The sequence below is a fragment of the Callithrix jacchus genome, chromosome 8 (genome assembly GCF_049354715.1).
Source record: "Callithrix jacchus isolate 240 chromosome 8, calJac240_pri, whole genome shotgun sequence".
NCBI lineage: Eukaryota > Metazoa > Chordata > Mammalia > Primates > Cebidae > Callithrix > Callithrix jacchus.
The window spans coordinates 141253866-141268937 of NC_133509.1; the positions used below are offsets into that span (position 1 = coordinate 141253866).

Sequence of the window (15072 nt, forward strand, 5' to 3'; positions counted from 1 at the left end):
GTGTACTCACTGCTGTGACTACCTAACAAATGTAAAAAAAAAGCGCATTTTCTACAGTTGTATTTTCTCGAGTGTTATACATATATTTAATGGTGCATATATTGTCACCAATCTTTAACAAATTACCCATCCGCTTATTGGCAATACCTTATTGAGGCATTATTGCTTCATAATAAATATTGCATAGTTAGTGTGTGCAGTTGAATAAGCACTGAAGCCGAGCCTGGTGGTGCACACCTGTGGTCCCAGCTATGCAGGGAAGAGGGAGGAGGACTGCTGCAGACCCAGGGTCTGAGGGTGCAGAGAGCTGTGATCTCACCACTGAGCTCCCGCCTGGATGACAAGGCAAGACCATGTCTCTGAAGGAAAACACGTCATTTCACACGTGCTCACGTGTGCAGCCCATATAACAATCAAGATAACAATGAACTACACTTAAAAACTTTCGTCTCTTCCTCTGATTCCCGCCTCCCAGTCATTTCCCTCTTATTATACTGAGACAAACTTTCATCTTTGTTACTTTAGATCTTTTTTTCAAGATTTGATAAAGTGAAATCTTGTAGCTTCAATTTCATTTCTGTGGCTTCTTCCTCAGCCTAATTACATGTGAGTCAGTAATTTGGTTGTGTATAAAAAAAAAGTGTCGATCCTAATGAGGAGAAGCATTGCAGTTAATGACAGCACCCCTATTATTTATAAGGCACCATAATATTTGTGTTATTTCTTGTTTTTAGTATTAAAAATAAAGTTTATACTCAGCACGGATATATAGGCATCCAAGAAAAGTATGTTATTTTACAACCGATCTTACTGAGCTGCAAATTGGCGTGTTTTCTTTAGTACATCAGATTATTGATGTTATAGGACAAACAAGAGACCTTACATCTTGAGAAACTCAGTGATTTACAAAACAAACAGGGAGAGAATATGACCGTATGTAGGGCAGAGGCCAGCAAATGTCATATAAGATAAAACAAGATTAAACTGGACATTTTCTTTAAATTATTTAAAATTTAGTGCAGTGAAGTTATTGTTTAAATTGTCAGAGCACGCACAACTGAGGGATTCCTACTGCTACTGAAACCTTTTCTGCCAGCATTGAGGATACGTCACAGAAATCTCCACCGTCTACCTCCCGAGATGCTTCTGTGCGGGAAAACGGAAGAGCAGCTGTGGCTGAAATGCATCCAGACCCACCTCCCCTGCCACCACTGCATTACCAAAGCTCTCACCTGCAGGGGCAAAGACGCTAACACCTCTGTGTTGCTGGCACTGGAGGAACTCATAGAAACTGGGATAGAAGAAAGAAAAGCTCCAAAGCTCTGTCCATTCTCTTAGGAACGACAGCCTCATCTCCCACCTCCTGTCATTTCTTCAGAAATAGCAGCCTCGTCTGCTGGGAGGGGCAGAAAAGAGAAAGCTGAAGACATCAGTGGGAAGACTTAGCAGCTGCTGGAAAATCTGGGGGAACTAAAAACACCAACCAAGGAGAGAGTCTCCCTAGGAAAGGAAGGAAGGCACAGGGATCAGCATTGCACCTGAAGGAGGGGCAGGGATACTTGGAAGGACACACCCTGAGCCAGGACTGTGATGTCAGCCCGGAGTGTGCCCCCTCAGAAAAGCAGAGAGTGCCCGTTCGGTGCAACCCTTCCCACCTCATTGTCAAAACTCAGGTCCACTTACCTCTGGCATGACCTGGGGGATATGAAAGACAGAGCCTCTCTGTTTAGCACAGGATTAAGGCCCAAAGCCAAGCAGGAAATAAAATTCAGGTGCCACTGGAGGAATCTGAGTGTCTGGTGTCTGCAGAGAAAACACATTTCAGTTCTGGCTGCCCCTGGGACAATGACTTTCAAATGTATCCCTGATTAGCTTCACATAATTTTCTACAATAAATGCCTAGATAAGATAGGGTGTGATCATCTACAAAAATTGCAAAAATCATAAAACAAATAATTAGAGGACATAAGGAATCTGAGAGAAGTATCTGGGGAACATTAATTTTGAAATAAATTGCCTAAGTACTTTTAAACATTTACACTTGATTCCTCAGTCTATACATAACTCTGTCAGGAATTGCCAACATGTGTTTAATTTTACTCATACTTTATTAATATCATGCTTGTGAATATATAAAAGACCACAGAGTAGCTTTTCTTAGAAGTATTGATAAAAGTCCGACTTTGCAAAATACTTAGAGAGATTTATTCTGAGCCAAATGTGAGGACCAGGCCCTGCGACACAGCCCCAGAAGATCCTGAGTAGCTTATAGGAACCTGTCCTAGTCGGGGGTATCGGAAATTATTTGCTGAGGTAACCACATTGAAGTGGAGACTTGAAAGATGCCAGATTCCTCTCTGAAAACCTTTTCTCTTGACACGAGAAGTAAACTTACCAGAAACAAATGCTAGCATTTCTTCTGTGTTCAAAATTGCCACCCATTGGGAATATAATTAAACGTGGGGGGCTTATCTTTACAAACAAATAGTCCAGTAGATTTCTAAAATCCATTACAAACCCAATAATTCTGATTCATTTGCAGATTATGTAGAACATCCCACCTAATAGGAATCTGCAGTTAACTGGATTCCCCTGCATTGGGGTTTTGTAATGTTTAATTTATGTAGATACAGAATACCACAAAACCTGTAAGGGGTACATGTGATATTTTGGTAAAAGATTATTATGTGTATTGATCAAATCTGGATAACTGGAATATGCTTCAACTCAATAATCAATTATTTCTTTGTGTTAAGAACATTCTAAATCTTGTTTTCTACTTTTCCTGAAATATACACTAAAATATTAACAGTAGTTGTCTATGTGCCATTTCAGAATTTCCACCAGGAAGGAGTGAAAGTTCCTGGGAGTTTTTCAGCTTTCTCATCACCATTTGGTGTTTTCTATACTGTGTGTTTTACCCATCCTAATAGGCTAGTAGTATTTTTTGAATCTGTCTCAATAAATAACATGGTTTTTGTATTTAGTTTTGCTTACATAATGAATAACATTTACTGATTTGCATATGTTGAACCAACCTTGCATCCCAGGAGCAAAGCCTACTTGATCATGGTGGATTAGCTTTTCGATGTGCTGCTGTGTTCAGTTTGTCAGTATTTCATTGAGCATTTTTCCATCAGGAATACTGGCTTAAAGTTACCTTTTCTTTTTTTTTAATCGAGTCTTTGTCAGGGTTTGTTATCCATACTGTTCTCATAGAATAATTCAGGGAGTGGTCCTTCCTCCTCAGGTTTTGGGAATAGTTTCAGTAGGATTGGTGCAACTCTTATTTATAAATCTGAAAAAAAAGTGGCTGTGAATCTTTCTGGTCCTTGGCTTTTTCTGGTTGCTACCACCTGTCTATCTTGATGTCTGACCCCCACCTGAGCCGGTAATAATCACATTGAATTTAGATAAAGCTGAATCCAATCCAATGTTTATTGTAGTTCTTAACAACTTTACTGGCTCACTTAACTTCGGGAACATTTCTTCACCAAAAACAGTTTCGCTGCCAATAATATTTAAGAATTTCTGTTGGAAAATTTTTCATGTGATTTAGTGATGCAGTTTATTTTAAAACAACGTTGACTTCTCCACATGCATAATGATCATTCCTACTATTGTTGAACCGGCCAGCAACCCTCTATTCCTGCTGCTTCCCTCTGCATACCTGACTGTGTACAAGACCTCCCTGGACCTCAGTTCTCTATTGTAGAGGGAAGCTTTGAGAAATGTCGGATCTACTCAGTGCTCAAAATAGTAAATGCTAATGGAAGCTCCTTTTCCCATTGACATGCTAGGCATGTATTCCAGAGGCTGCCTTTATCTCCAGAGCCTCAATTAATGTTACTTCCAATGAATTTTGTGTTATTTTAAACATAATTATAATAGACAAATAATAATTGTAAATGTTCATGAGTCACACAGTGATGTTTTGATACATATAATGTATAGGGGCCAGATTAGGATAATTAGCATATTCATCACACAATCCTTTTCTTCTTATTGAGAATACTAACATACTTCTTCTAACTCTTTGAAACTCCATATTTATTGTTAACTATATTCATCCCACAGTGGTAAATGACATTATAATCTGTTCCTTCCATCTAACTCTAATGTTGCATTCTACAACAAATCTCTGCCTATCTCCCCCTTTCCACTACCCTTCCCAGCCTCCAGAATCCTCTGTTCTACTCTTTACTTCTAGGAGATCTTTTTTTGTTTTTTTGGGGACGGAGTTTCGCTCTTGTTACCCAGGCTGAAGTGCAATGGCGTGATCTCGGCTCACCTCAACCTTCGCCTCCTGGGTTCAGGCAATTCTCCTGCCTCAGCCTGCTAAGTAGCTGGGATTACAGGCATGCACCACCATGCCCAGCTAATTTTTTGTATTTTTAGTAGAGACCGAGTTTCACCATGTTGACCAGGATGGTCTCAATCTCTTGACCTCATGATCCACCCGCCACAGCCTCCCAAAGTGCTTGGATTACAGCTGTAAGCCAACGCGCCTGGCCTCTTGGAGATCTTTTTATTCTTTCTTTGTTTTTTGCTTCCACAAATGAGTGAAAAAACAAGGTGTATTACTTTCTGCTCCGGGCTTACTTCATTTAACATAGTGTCTTCCATTTCCGTCCTCATTGCCACAAATAACAGGATTTCATTTCTTATGGATGACTAGTATTCATCATGTATCTGCACCGCATTATCTTGAACCATTCATCTCTTGTCCAGCACCAGGGTTGATTTCATATCTTGGCTATTGTGAAAGATCCTGCCATATACATTGGTGTGCAGAAATCTGTGACATAATAATAATGATTTTCATTTATTTGGGTAAATTTGCACAACTGGAATTGCAGGATCATAAGTTAGTTTCATTTGTAGTTTTTTGAGCTACCGCCACACTGCTCTCCATAGTGACTGTACTAATTTACATTCTCCCCAACAATGCATAACAGTTTTTTTTCTCTGAATCCTTACTAGCATTTGTTAGGATTTTTCTTTCTTTTCTGACAACAGCCATTTAAAGTGAGGTGAGATGATATCTCCTATCATTCTGCAGGTTGTTTTCTCACCATGTTGATTATTTCTGTTTCTGTGCAGAAGCTCTTTAGTTCAATTAAATCCCATTTGTCTATTTTTGTTTTCCTTGTATTTGCTTTTGAAGTCTTAGTCATATTTTATTTGCCTAGGCCAATGTCCTGAGAATTTTCTCCTACATTTTCTACAAGTACTTTTACAGTTTCTCTTTATAAATTTAAATATTGAATTCACAGTCAGTCAATTTTTGTCTGTGCTGAGATAGAGGTCTGGTTTTATTCTTCTACATGTGGCTATCCAATTGTCCCAGCACCGGTTATTGAGCAGAGGGTTGTTTCTCCAGTACTGTGCTGTGTTTCCGAGTATATCTGTGTAGTTTTATTTGAAGTCAGGCAATGTGGTGCTTCCAGCTTTGTTCCTTTTTCTTAGGATTCCTTTTGCTATTCAGGGTTTTTTTTTTTCTGATTCCATATATATTTTAGGATTTCTTAAAAAACATGTAGGCAATTATATTGGTTACTCGATAAAAATGCATTGCATATGCATATTCCTTTGGGCACTGTATTAGTCTATTTTGCATTGCTATAAATCAATACCTCAGACAAAATTATTTAAAAAATTAAGAGGCTTATTTGGCTTATGGTTCTGCAGGCTCTATGAGAAGCATGGCCCCAGCATCTGCTCCTTGTGAGGGCCTCAGGAAGCTTACAATCCTGATGGAAGGCAAAGGGGAAGCAAGGTGTGTCACATGGTGAGGGGGGCACAGAAGAGTGGTGGAGGGTTGGCAGACTGTTTTCAACAAGAAGATATCACAGTAGTTAATATAGAAATAATTCACTAATTACCATGAGGTAGATACCAAGCCATCCCTGACGAATGTCTCCGTATGACGCAAAAACTCCTAGTGGGCCCCACCTCAAATATTGTAGATTACATTTCACCATGAGATTTGGAGGGGACAATCATCTAAACTATATCATTTTACTGCTATATGCTATCATCTCAAGTCCTTCTTAGATTGCAAAATCATCTTTTTAAAAAGCAGTTCTCAAAACCTTAACCTGCTCAACCTCCAACTGAAAATTCCAAAGTGTGGTCTGAGTCTTAAGGCAATTTCCTCCAGCTGTGAGCTGGCAAAATGTTTTAAAGAGCCATTTACTTTCAAGGTGCAATATTGCCACAGGCATTGGGTAAATATTGTCAATAAAAAAGGAATAAATTGGGGAAAGGCAGGGTCAACAGGCCCCTCACACAACTAAAGCCTAGCAGGACAGATATTAAATCTTGAAGCCACAAAATAATCTATCTTGACTTTATGTACTTCAATCAGGGCACAGGGGGAGATGGGGAATCCTAAAAATCTCAGGCATCTCATCCCTACAGCTGGGCACAGCCCATGGGGCCACTTTCACAGGCCAGAGTAAAATGCCAGGAATTGCTCCAGGCTAAGAGTGCAAGCTGCATCTGTCTCCACCATTCTCGGGTCTTGAGGGTTGTGGCCACATTCCCACAGCATGATGAAATGCCCTAGTGGAGACTCTGAATGGGGGCTCCAGCCACATCTTTCCCCATCTTTGGCACCGCCTTAGTAGAGGATGTTTGGGGTAGATCCACCCCTGCAGCAGGCTTCTTCCTGGGCATATAGGATTCCCTACACATCTTCTAAAATCTAGATATAAACTGCCCAGCCTCTTTTACTCTTGCATTCTGCATATCAGTTAGAATCCAGCTATCGCAACAGCATTTACTGAATACAGGAGAACGTCCTAGTGCTGTCTGGTCTCGCACACACACGTGGGACTCATGGGTGGGCCCAGTTCTTGACAGCCCTAGCTACTGGTGCTTAGCGTGGGGAGGCCTGGGCGGAAGTTGGGCGGGTCATTGAACTTCCGGTCCCGCAGCTCCGGGAAGATGTTCGCCTCCACCTCCAGGTGGCGCTGTGGACGTTTGCTGTCCTCAGTGTCTGTCTTTAGGTAGCGACCTGTGTCTTCCGGGTTTTCATTCTCTCAGTCACCTCGAGCTTCTCAGAGACATAGCCGCGCTCTGACAGGAGCTGAGGTGGAATTTCACTTTGTTTTCGGAGACCTTTCAGCTCCGTCTCCTGTTCTCGGAGCTCCGCCTCCAGCTCCTCCATCCTCCTCTTGAGCTGCGTGTTCTTCTGCTCCTCCCTGTTGGTGTCCCGGCCTCTTCGCGGCTCCGTGCTGGCCGCCGCCTCCAGCAGCACCGTGGTCCGCGGGGCGTGGCTCTCCTCAGGGGCTGCAGCCTCAGCTTCCGCTCCTGCGCGGTGGCCGCGCTCTGCGTCACGGCGATCTCAGCGCGTCCTTCTCAGACTTCCGGTGCGTGTCGGCTGCAGCGGCTGAGAGGCCTTTTCATTGCCGCCCTCGACACTGGATGCCGCAGCCGCAGATGGGGCTTCACGCCCAGATCACTGGGAACCCTGACTCCAGGTCTCGGTTTTCTCCCGGGCCTTGTCTTTGGGCATCTCTGCAGCTTCCTCCAGCTCCTGGAATTCCTCTGCAAACGTGGTCAGCTGCTGCTCAGAGGAAAACCCCAAAGCAAACACCTTGTGGGCTCCGCTGTCGGCCCTGCCCAGACTTCTGTGTGGTTTTGGGGAAGGGCGTATTTGGTGCGATTGTGCTGTTGATGGTCGCCTTGGCCCCGCCCACGCTGACGATCTGACAGCGGTTCCTTGTGACGTCATAGAAGGAGGAAACGGTGACCGCTGAGCTCGCAGGATCCAGTTCTTCCTGATGTTGGGGTCGATCTGGAAGCCATGGGCTCGGGTGAGAATGGGCTGTTCTGTCTCCGGCGCCATCAGACCAGGCGTCTCACGCTCTGTCTCCGCCATGTCTGCATCTGCTCCCAGCGTGGAAGATGTGGCGGCTGGCTCTGGGGTCAGTCCGGCACCGCCCCATTCCGTGGGGCGCACTGGGTGGCCAGGGCTCTGGATACAATGATTCTAGAGATAAATTAAGAGTAATCTCCAATAAGGAGACGTCCTCTATGTCATCTGAGAGAAGCAAGAAACATCATGGTTTCCATATAAAAATGCATGGACGGTGTGTTGGCCCTGGGACTGCACCTCCGGCTTCTCCACCATCAGGGAACGCACAGACCAGGCGCCCAGATCTGATCTGTGACACCCACGACCTGGTTAATGCAAAGACACGTGTCCTGGGAGCTCTTCCAGGCAGTGACTACATACAGTGGAGACATTGAGGCGCGTCTGCTGCTGGGACCCAGGACTGACCCCTGATGGGCGGGTTTGGCTCAGGGAGGCATCAGCGGCTTTACTGGACTAAGAGTTAATCACAGGTAATTAGGAGGTTTCATCAGACTCCTCTGATGTTTATGTCTCTGTCATCAGTTCTGCACCCACATCCCACAGTTTCCACAGCCCCTCAGCCTCCTGTGACATCTTCTGCCTCCATTAGTGATGTGGTCCTTAGGGGCATCCGAGAATGTTTTATTTTATATTTTCTAGTAATGAACTTTTTCAGTCCAGAGGCCTCAGTGGTAGTCAGAGAACCATAAATACAGAGCGGCTCCCAGGAGAACTGCTCTGCATCTTTTGATGCAGAAGAACCACAGACCCTGACAGGAAAGCAGCCCTTGGAGTTTACCTGCCCCTGCCCCTGCCCCTGGGCTGCTCCTGTCTTCTCTGGGTGCTGAGCGCCCCCTGCAGCCAAGCCGCCTCCTGTGTCCTGCAGGACTGTCTGGACGTCCCATCACGATGTCTCCTGCAGTTATCCACTGCTGTGTTCTTGGTTCTCAGGCTGCTCATTTGCATGTACAGCATGAACTGGGCGTTGTCTCTGGAAATGGTGAGTCTGCCCCTAACATAGTCGGCTTCATATTGATGACTTTTCCCACCCCTTGTAACTGCGACCAACTCCAGCCCTTCCCTGAGGCCTGGCAAACCCAGTGACTCTCATAGCTACAGGTGAATCAAGAGGCTGCACAGGGGAGCCTCAGGGTCCCCTCTAAGCTGTACCAAGCCTCCCCCAAGCTCTGTAAGCTGCATCTCACACTAGAGACTTTCTGGTTCAAAACTGTCACATAGCCACTATTTCTTTCACAAACATCCACTTGGCTTTCCAGGATGTACTGAAACTCAAGGTCCAAGGTCACCTTTAGGGGCCGTGGTCTTCTGCGAGGTCATGGGACCTGCTCTGTCTTCAGGAACCTGCAGCTGGGGGGGAGGATCAGGACAGTGGCTCCTTAATTTTGCTCACCAGATCTGATTCACATAAATTCAAGTGGACAGTTGGCATATTTAATTATGTGCAAGAACCTGATAATATGAAAGAATACAAAAGTACACATATAAGGATTGATGAAAACAAAAATTAATAATTTAAATTTTTAAAAATTACATTAAAAACAATGACATTTGGATTTAATTTTTTTTGAAAAATTAAAGGCAAATAATGTAACATTACAATTTAAAATCATATGGAAAAATATTCCTAACCAGCCTATATACTGCCAACCACTGTGTGTGTGTGTGTGTGTGTGTGTGTGTGTGTGTGTGTGTGTGACAGAGAGAGAGAGAGAGAGAGAGAGAGAGAGAGAGAGAAAGAGAGAGAGAGCGAGGGAGAGAGGCAGAGAGAGAGAAAGAGAGAGAGGGAAAGAGAGGGAGAAAGAAAATACAAACAGGAGAAACAAAAAAAGGAGGCACATCTGACATAAAGTATTATAATTTATAAGGTCCTTGAATAAGATGGGAGATGCCATCTTTAAGGGTCACATAAGGTGGAAAAAAAATTGCTACACTAAGTATGATTATACATCTATATAAATTCCATTTTCTAGTTGTACTATGCATATTACAACTCAGCATAGCCCTAGTGTATTGTATCTAATGGTGAAATGGGAGGGTGACAGAAAACCCATTCTCCAGCTTGGGCCCTGTCTTCATGGAGCCCGAGTGCCCTTGGTGGTCCTGGGCCCCTCTCCAGGGAAGTTTGTTCCTGGGGTCACACTCTCGTCTTCTATGTGTCCCTCACAGTAATACAGGCTGTGGCATTGTTGGTCACAGAGCTCAGTGGCAAGAACATTTGGTTTTTGGACGTGGATCTTGAGATGGTGACTGAGCTTGTGAGGAGGGGGTTAGAACATGTGCTCCCTCGTGACCTATGCCCCGATCCACTCCCTTGCCTGAGGACTGGCGAATCCAGCTCCAGCAGGAAGTGCTGGTTGTGATGGAGAATTCAGAGACAGCACAGGTGAGGGAGGGACCTGGGAGGCCGCACCAGGCCAGTAAATGACCATGACCCACAGTGGTCAGTGTGCATGAGTTATGGACAATACACTGAAGTTCCTACATACACACGTTTTGTTAAGAATGAAGAATTTACTGTTGTTCAACTTCTGTGATTTCTAGACAATTCAGTAGATTTGGAGAATAAATTCAGGCACATATATGGTAAACTTGCAACCAAATTTATAAAAACTCCTTTCAGAGGAATGAACATTGAACTATGTTCTTTTACTATAAAGAGGGTGATATTCAGAATAGAAGTGAAGCATGATACCCTAATTGCGTGTTAATTCTGAAATCACAGTTAATCTTCAGCAGAAATCAGAGGCAGTGGAGGTCCCCCCTCCTGAAGGAGAAAAACCCTGAGTCTATAAACCTGACTTGGCAGTCTCTGCAGGCTCTGAGTGTGCAGGACCAGCCCCTACCCCAGACACAGGGATAGTGAAAGACTCTGCTCTTTCTGTGGGGACGTGAGGCTTAGTGTGTGGAAAGGTCCAAACTTACTCTACTCTAAATCTCTGTACATGGATAGAAACCAAAGAATATGAGAAAGATATGGACTCGCCGTAGATGCAACAATTCCTCATGAGAAAGGCAACTCGATGGTTGGATCCTGCACAGAATTAAGGAAGAACCCATTTGGGGTCATTGTAGAAATTGTCATTATTTGCCAACTGCGTGCCTGCTTCTCTACGTCCCCTGAGAGAAGCAAGTAAATTCGTGGTTTCTAGATAAAAATCCAAAAACAGAGTCCCTCCCTGAGAATGCTCCTCCTATTCCTCCAACGTTAGGAGCCCATAACCTGGCGCCAGCTGCTGCTCTCTGACGTCTGTCGCCGGGTTTCAGCCAAACACACACGTCCTTGGAGCTCCTCGCAGACAGTGACTGAGCAAGGTGCGGTGGCTGCGGGGCACATGGCTGATCCCTGATGGGCACCTATAGCTCAGGAAGGCCTGCTGGCCGTGCTGGACTTAGTGTGGAACTCGTGGTGGTTAGGGAGCCCTAGCGAACTCCCCATTTCTCCTTCAATGCTTGTGAAACTTGAATCCTGGGCAGACAATGTCCACAGCCTCACCTGGCCTCCTGCACACTTTTCTTTCTCCATCAGTGGCACCTGCCTTGGGGCATTTGGTCATGGCAGCTCCTATAGTTATAAAGTTTACAAACGTAGAAGCCTCAGTAGCAGGGACATAAGTGTAAATTCACAGCTTCTCCCCAGGGAAGGTTAGATGCAGAGGAAGCCACAGGCCCTGAAGGAAAGCAGCCCTTGACCTGCACCTGCACCTGCCTTGGGCTGCCTTGTCCTCTGTGTTTCCTGAGCGCCCCCTGCTGGTTCCAGGCGCCCCTGCAGGAGGTTTGTGTCCGGGCTCACACTGACTTCCCCTCACTGTGTCTCGCACAGTAATACACGGCCGTGTCCTCGGCTCTCAGGCTGTTCATCTGCAGATACAGCGAGTTCTTGGCGTTGTCTCTGGAGATGGTGAATCGGCCCTTCACCGAGTCTGCGTAGTATGCGGTACCATCACTATTAATGTATGAGACCCACTCCAGCCCCTTTCCGGGAGCCTGGCGGACCCAGCTCATAAGATAGTTACTGAAGGTGAATCCAGAAGCTGCACAGGAGAGTTTCAGGCACCCCCCAGGCTGAACCAAGCCTCCCCCAGACTCCACCAGCTGCACCTCACACTGGACACCTGCAAACACAGAGACACCCTGGTCAGAAACTGCCACCCACATCCACTGTTTCTCTCACTCATGTCAACACACACTCAGTCTCTGTAGTTTTCCATGAATCGCCTTCTAAAATAGCAACAAGGAAAACCCAGCAAAGCCCAAACTCCATGGCGAGTCTCCTTTTTCAGCCCTGAAAACTTAGTGGAAACACCTGTGAATCCTGGGGCTGGGGCTCCTCTCCCAGAGCTGCAGGGTCAGGGCTGGGCTGCTTTTCATCAGCAGAGGGAGGGCCCTATTTGCATGTCTCCTGCTATATAGCAAGTTCTGGGGTGGGATTCCTGAGGAGAGGGCAGGGCCCAGAGCAGGTGAGAGTGTCCTGAGGGAGTTTGGAGATATTAATAAAATTTTGGCAAATGTAGTTTCTTATTAAAACTTTGTTCTGTGATACACCTTTTAAACCCATAACTGTATTTCTATTTTTAATTTAAATGTAGTTTTATTGAGGTGCAATGGACCTATGAAAACTGTGTATATGAAACCTAGCTAGCACCAGTCGTCTCATCATGCTGTGTAGTATCAATGTTATTCCCACCTTACGGATGTAAAATTACCAGCAGAAGCATAGATGGCGGGTACAGTGTTACCGGAGCTCACATGTGGTCAGGGTGAGCCCGGGTATCTGTGCCTGTGCTGCTCACCACTGGGCCCGACTGCTCCCTTAGCCAAGCCCAGCACACGGTTGGTTACCCCTAGTGACATTTTCAGAATCTTCTTCTTGTAATGGAAGTGTGGTGTGATGTGTGTGTGCTATTGTGTTTACATAATGAGTGTAAAGAGAAGCACATTTTATGCAGGTGTATTTTCATACATGTCAGACTTTCATCGTGTTAATGTCTATTTTTCCATCAAGCCATACTGAACAAATTATCCATTTGTTTGTGACACTCTTCTTGAGACATTATTGCTGTACGTAAATATTGCATAAAGTGTGCTGTTTAGTAAGTACGCAAGCCGAGCTCGGTGGCACAAACTTGTAGTTTCAGCTACTTAGATGGCAGATGCAGGAGGATTGTTGGGATCAGAAGTTGGAGGCTACGTTGAACCACGATCCCACCACTGCAGTCCAGCCTGGGTCGGAGAGTGAGACCACATGTCTAAGGAGAAAAACAAACAAAATGGAACGTGATTCCACTGGTTCTCACCTGGGCATCCACCAGAACCATCCAGATAATGAACAAACAAACCACACTTAAAAATTTCCTTGTGCTCCTCTGCAATTCCTCCTTCCCAATCTTCCCTCACCATATTTTGAATCAATATTTCATATGTATTACTTTAGTTTTGATTTTCAAAAATTTATTATACAGAAATTATATAGTATGTGTTTAATCTGGGTGGCTTCTCACTCATCTTGTGATACAACAATGTTGACCCTCGACAGTGTGTCTATTCTAATGATGGATGTTACTGGAGCAAATTCGCATGTCATTACTGTTTATCTGTGTATATTCTCGATATTTGTATGTTTTCCAGTTTCTGAGTATTACACGTAAATGTGCTCCTCGGCTTGGAGATGTAGGCATCCTATAAAAATATCTTATTATTCTTACAACATCTACCAACTTTAGTCATCTGAAAATTAGCCTATTTTTTTAAATGAACCAGATTTTTACGTTATAGGACACACAAGATGTCTGAAATCTGAAGAGAGATGAGGACTTGGAGGGAAAACAGCAGGAGCAGGGTATAATCATATCTGGGGCAGAGGCTGCCAAATGTCATTTAAGTTAATAGAAGATTAAAGTAGACATGTTCATTGGGGGGTCTAAATTTGAGTGTGATAGATGAATTATTGTTTGAATTCTCAACTGTATACAGTTGATGAATTCCTCCTGTTATTGAAGTCTTTTTCCTCAGTCCTGGGGAAAGATCACAAAATGGGACAGTTCTGTCTGGGAAAACAAAACAGCAACTACAGCTGAAATGCATCCAACACACTCTCTGTCACCACTACATTGCAAGAGAAATTATCAGAGGAGGTGAAGCACCAAAACCACTGTTTCAGAGACACCGGAGAGAGCAATAAGAACTAGGAGGGGAGAGAGGAATGCACCAAGGCTGTTTCCAGACCCACCTCCCGGCTTCCCTGAGGAATAACAGCTTTACTTTAAAGGAAAAGGCAGCAGAGAGGAAACTGAAGAAATCAGTGGGAAGACACAGTGGCTGCTGAAGGAACATCTGGGGAACAGTGAAGAGACCCTCTTCCCGGGAATGGGAGTGAGATGCATGGATCAGCATCTCACCTGCAGGGGAAACAGGGACACCGGAAAGGCACACCCTGACTCAGAACTGTGATGCCTGCCGGGGTTTGGCTCCCCCAGAAGGACAGAGAATATCACGTTCAGGCAACCCTTCCTGCCAGGCTGACAATTCCCATGTCCATGTGGCTCTAGAACGACCTGGGGGAGCTGAAAGATACAGACTCTCTCAGGTCAGCACAAGGATAAGGCCCAAAGCCAAGCAGGAAACAAAACCAAGGTGTCCCTGTGGGAATCTGAGTGTCCGATGGCTGCGGCAGAAATGCACTTTAATTCTGGCAGCCACTGCAAGAATGAGTTTCAAGTCAATGAGTCTCATTGATTAGATTCATGCGATTGCCCACAACAAAGGCATAGACAAGGTAGAGTATAATCATCTACAAAAAATAAAAATGTCATAAAATAAAATAATTATCCGATGCAAGAATTCCAATAAAGATATTTGTGTTAACCACAATTTTGTAGTAACCTGGATAAGAACTTGGCAACATTTCCACCTCCTAACACCATCACGTTGGGCTTAGAATTGCAACACAGGCATTGTGGGAGAAACAAAAATTCAGTCTATAGCAGCACATTTTATCAATCAATAATATTTATTTGCTGTATTTTCTTAGAATAATTCACATTGATTTTTAATGGTTGAGATTTTCATTTTTTAATCCAGATGTGATCGTTTCGATGGAAAGGTTGGGGGTCCTCATGCCAGCACTCTGCTAATTAAATAACTCTGTTCCTATTTGTGTTTGAAGCTTCTCCACATTCTGAATGTTTCTC

At 44.4% G+C, this 15072-nt stretch overlaps 1 gene segment (V, D, J or C); it reads right to left on the reverse strand.

The window, feature by feature from the left end:
* Positions 1-11671: 11671 nt before the first annotated feature.
* On the reverse strand, positions 11672-12225 carry LOC128931001 (immunoglobulin heavy variable 3-48-like). The segment is given in 2 exon segments: positions 11672-11997; positions 12101-12225. Coding segments are annotated over 2 exon segments (372 nt in total).
* Between the last annotated feature and the right edge of the window lie 2847 nt (positions 12226-15072).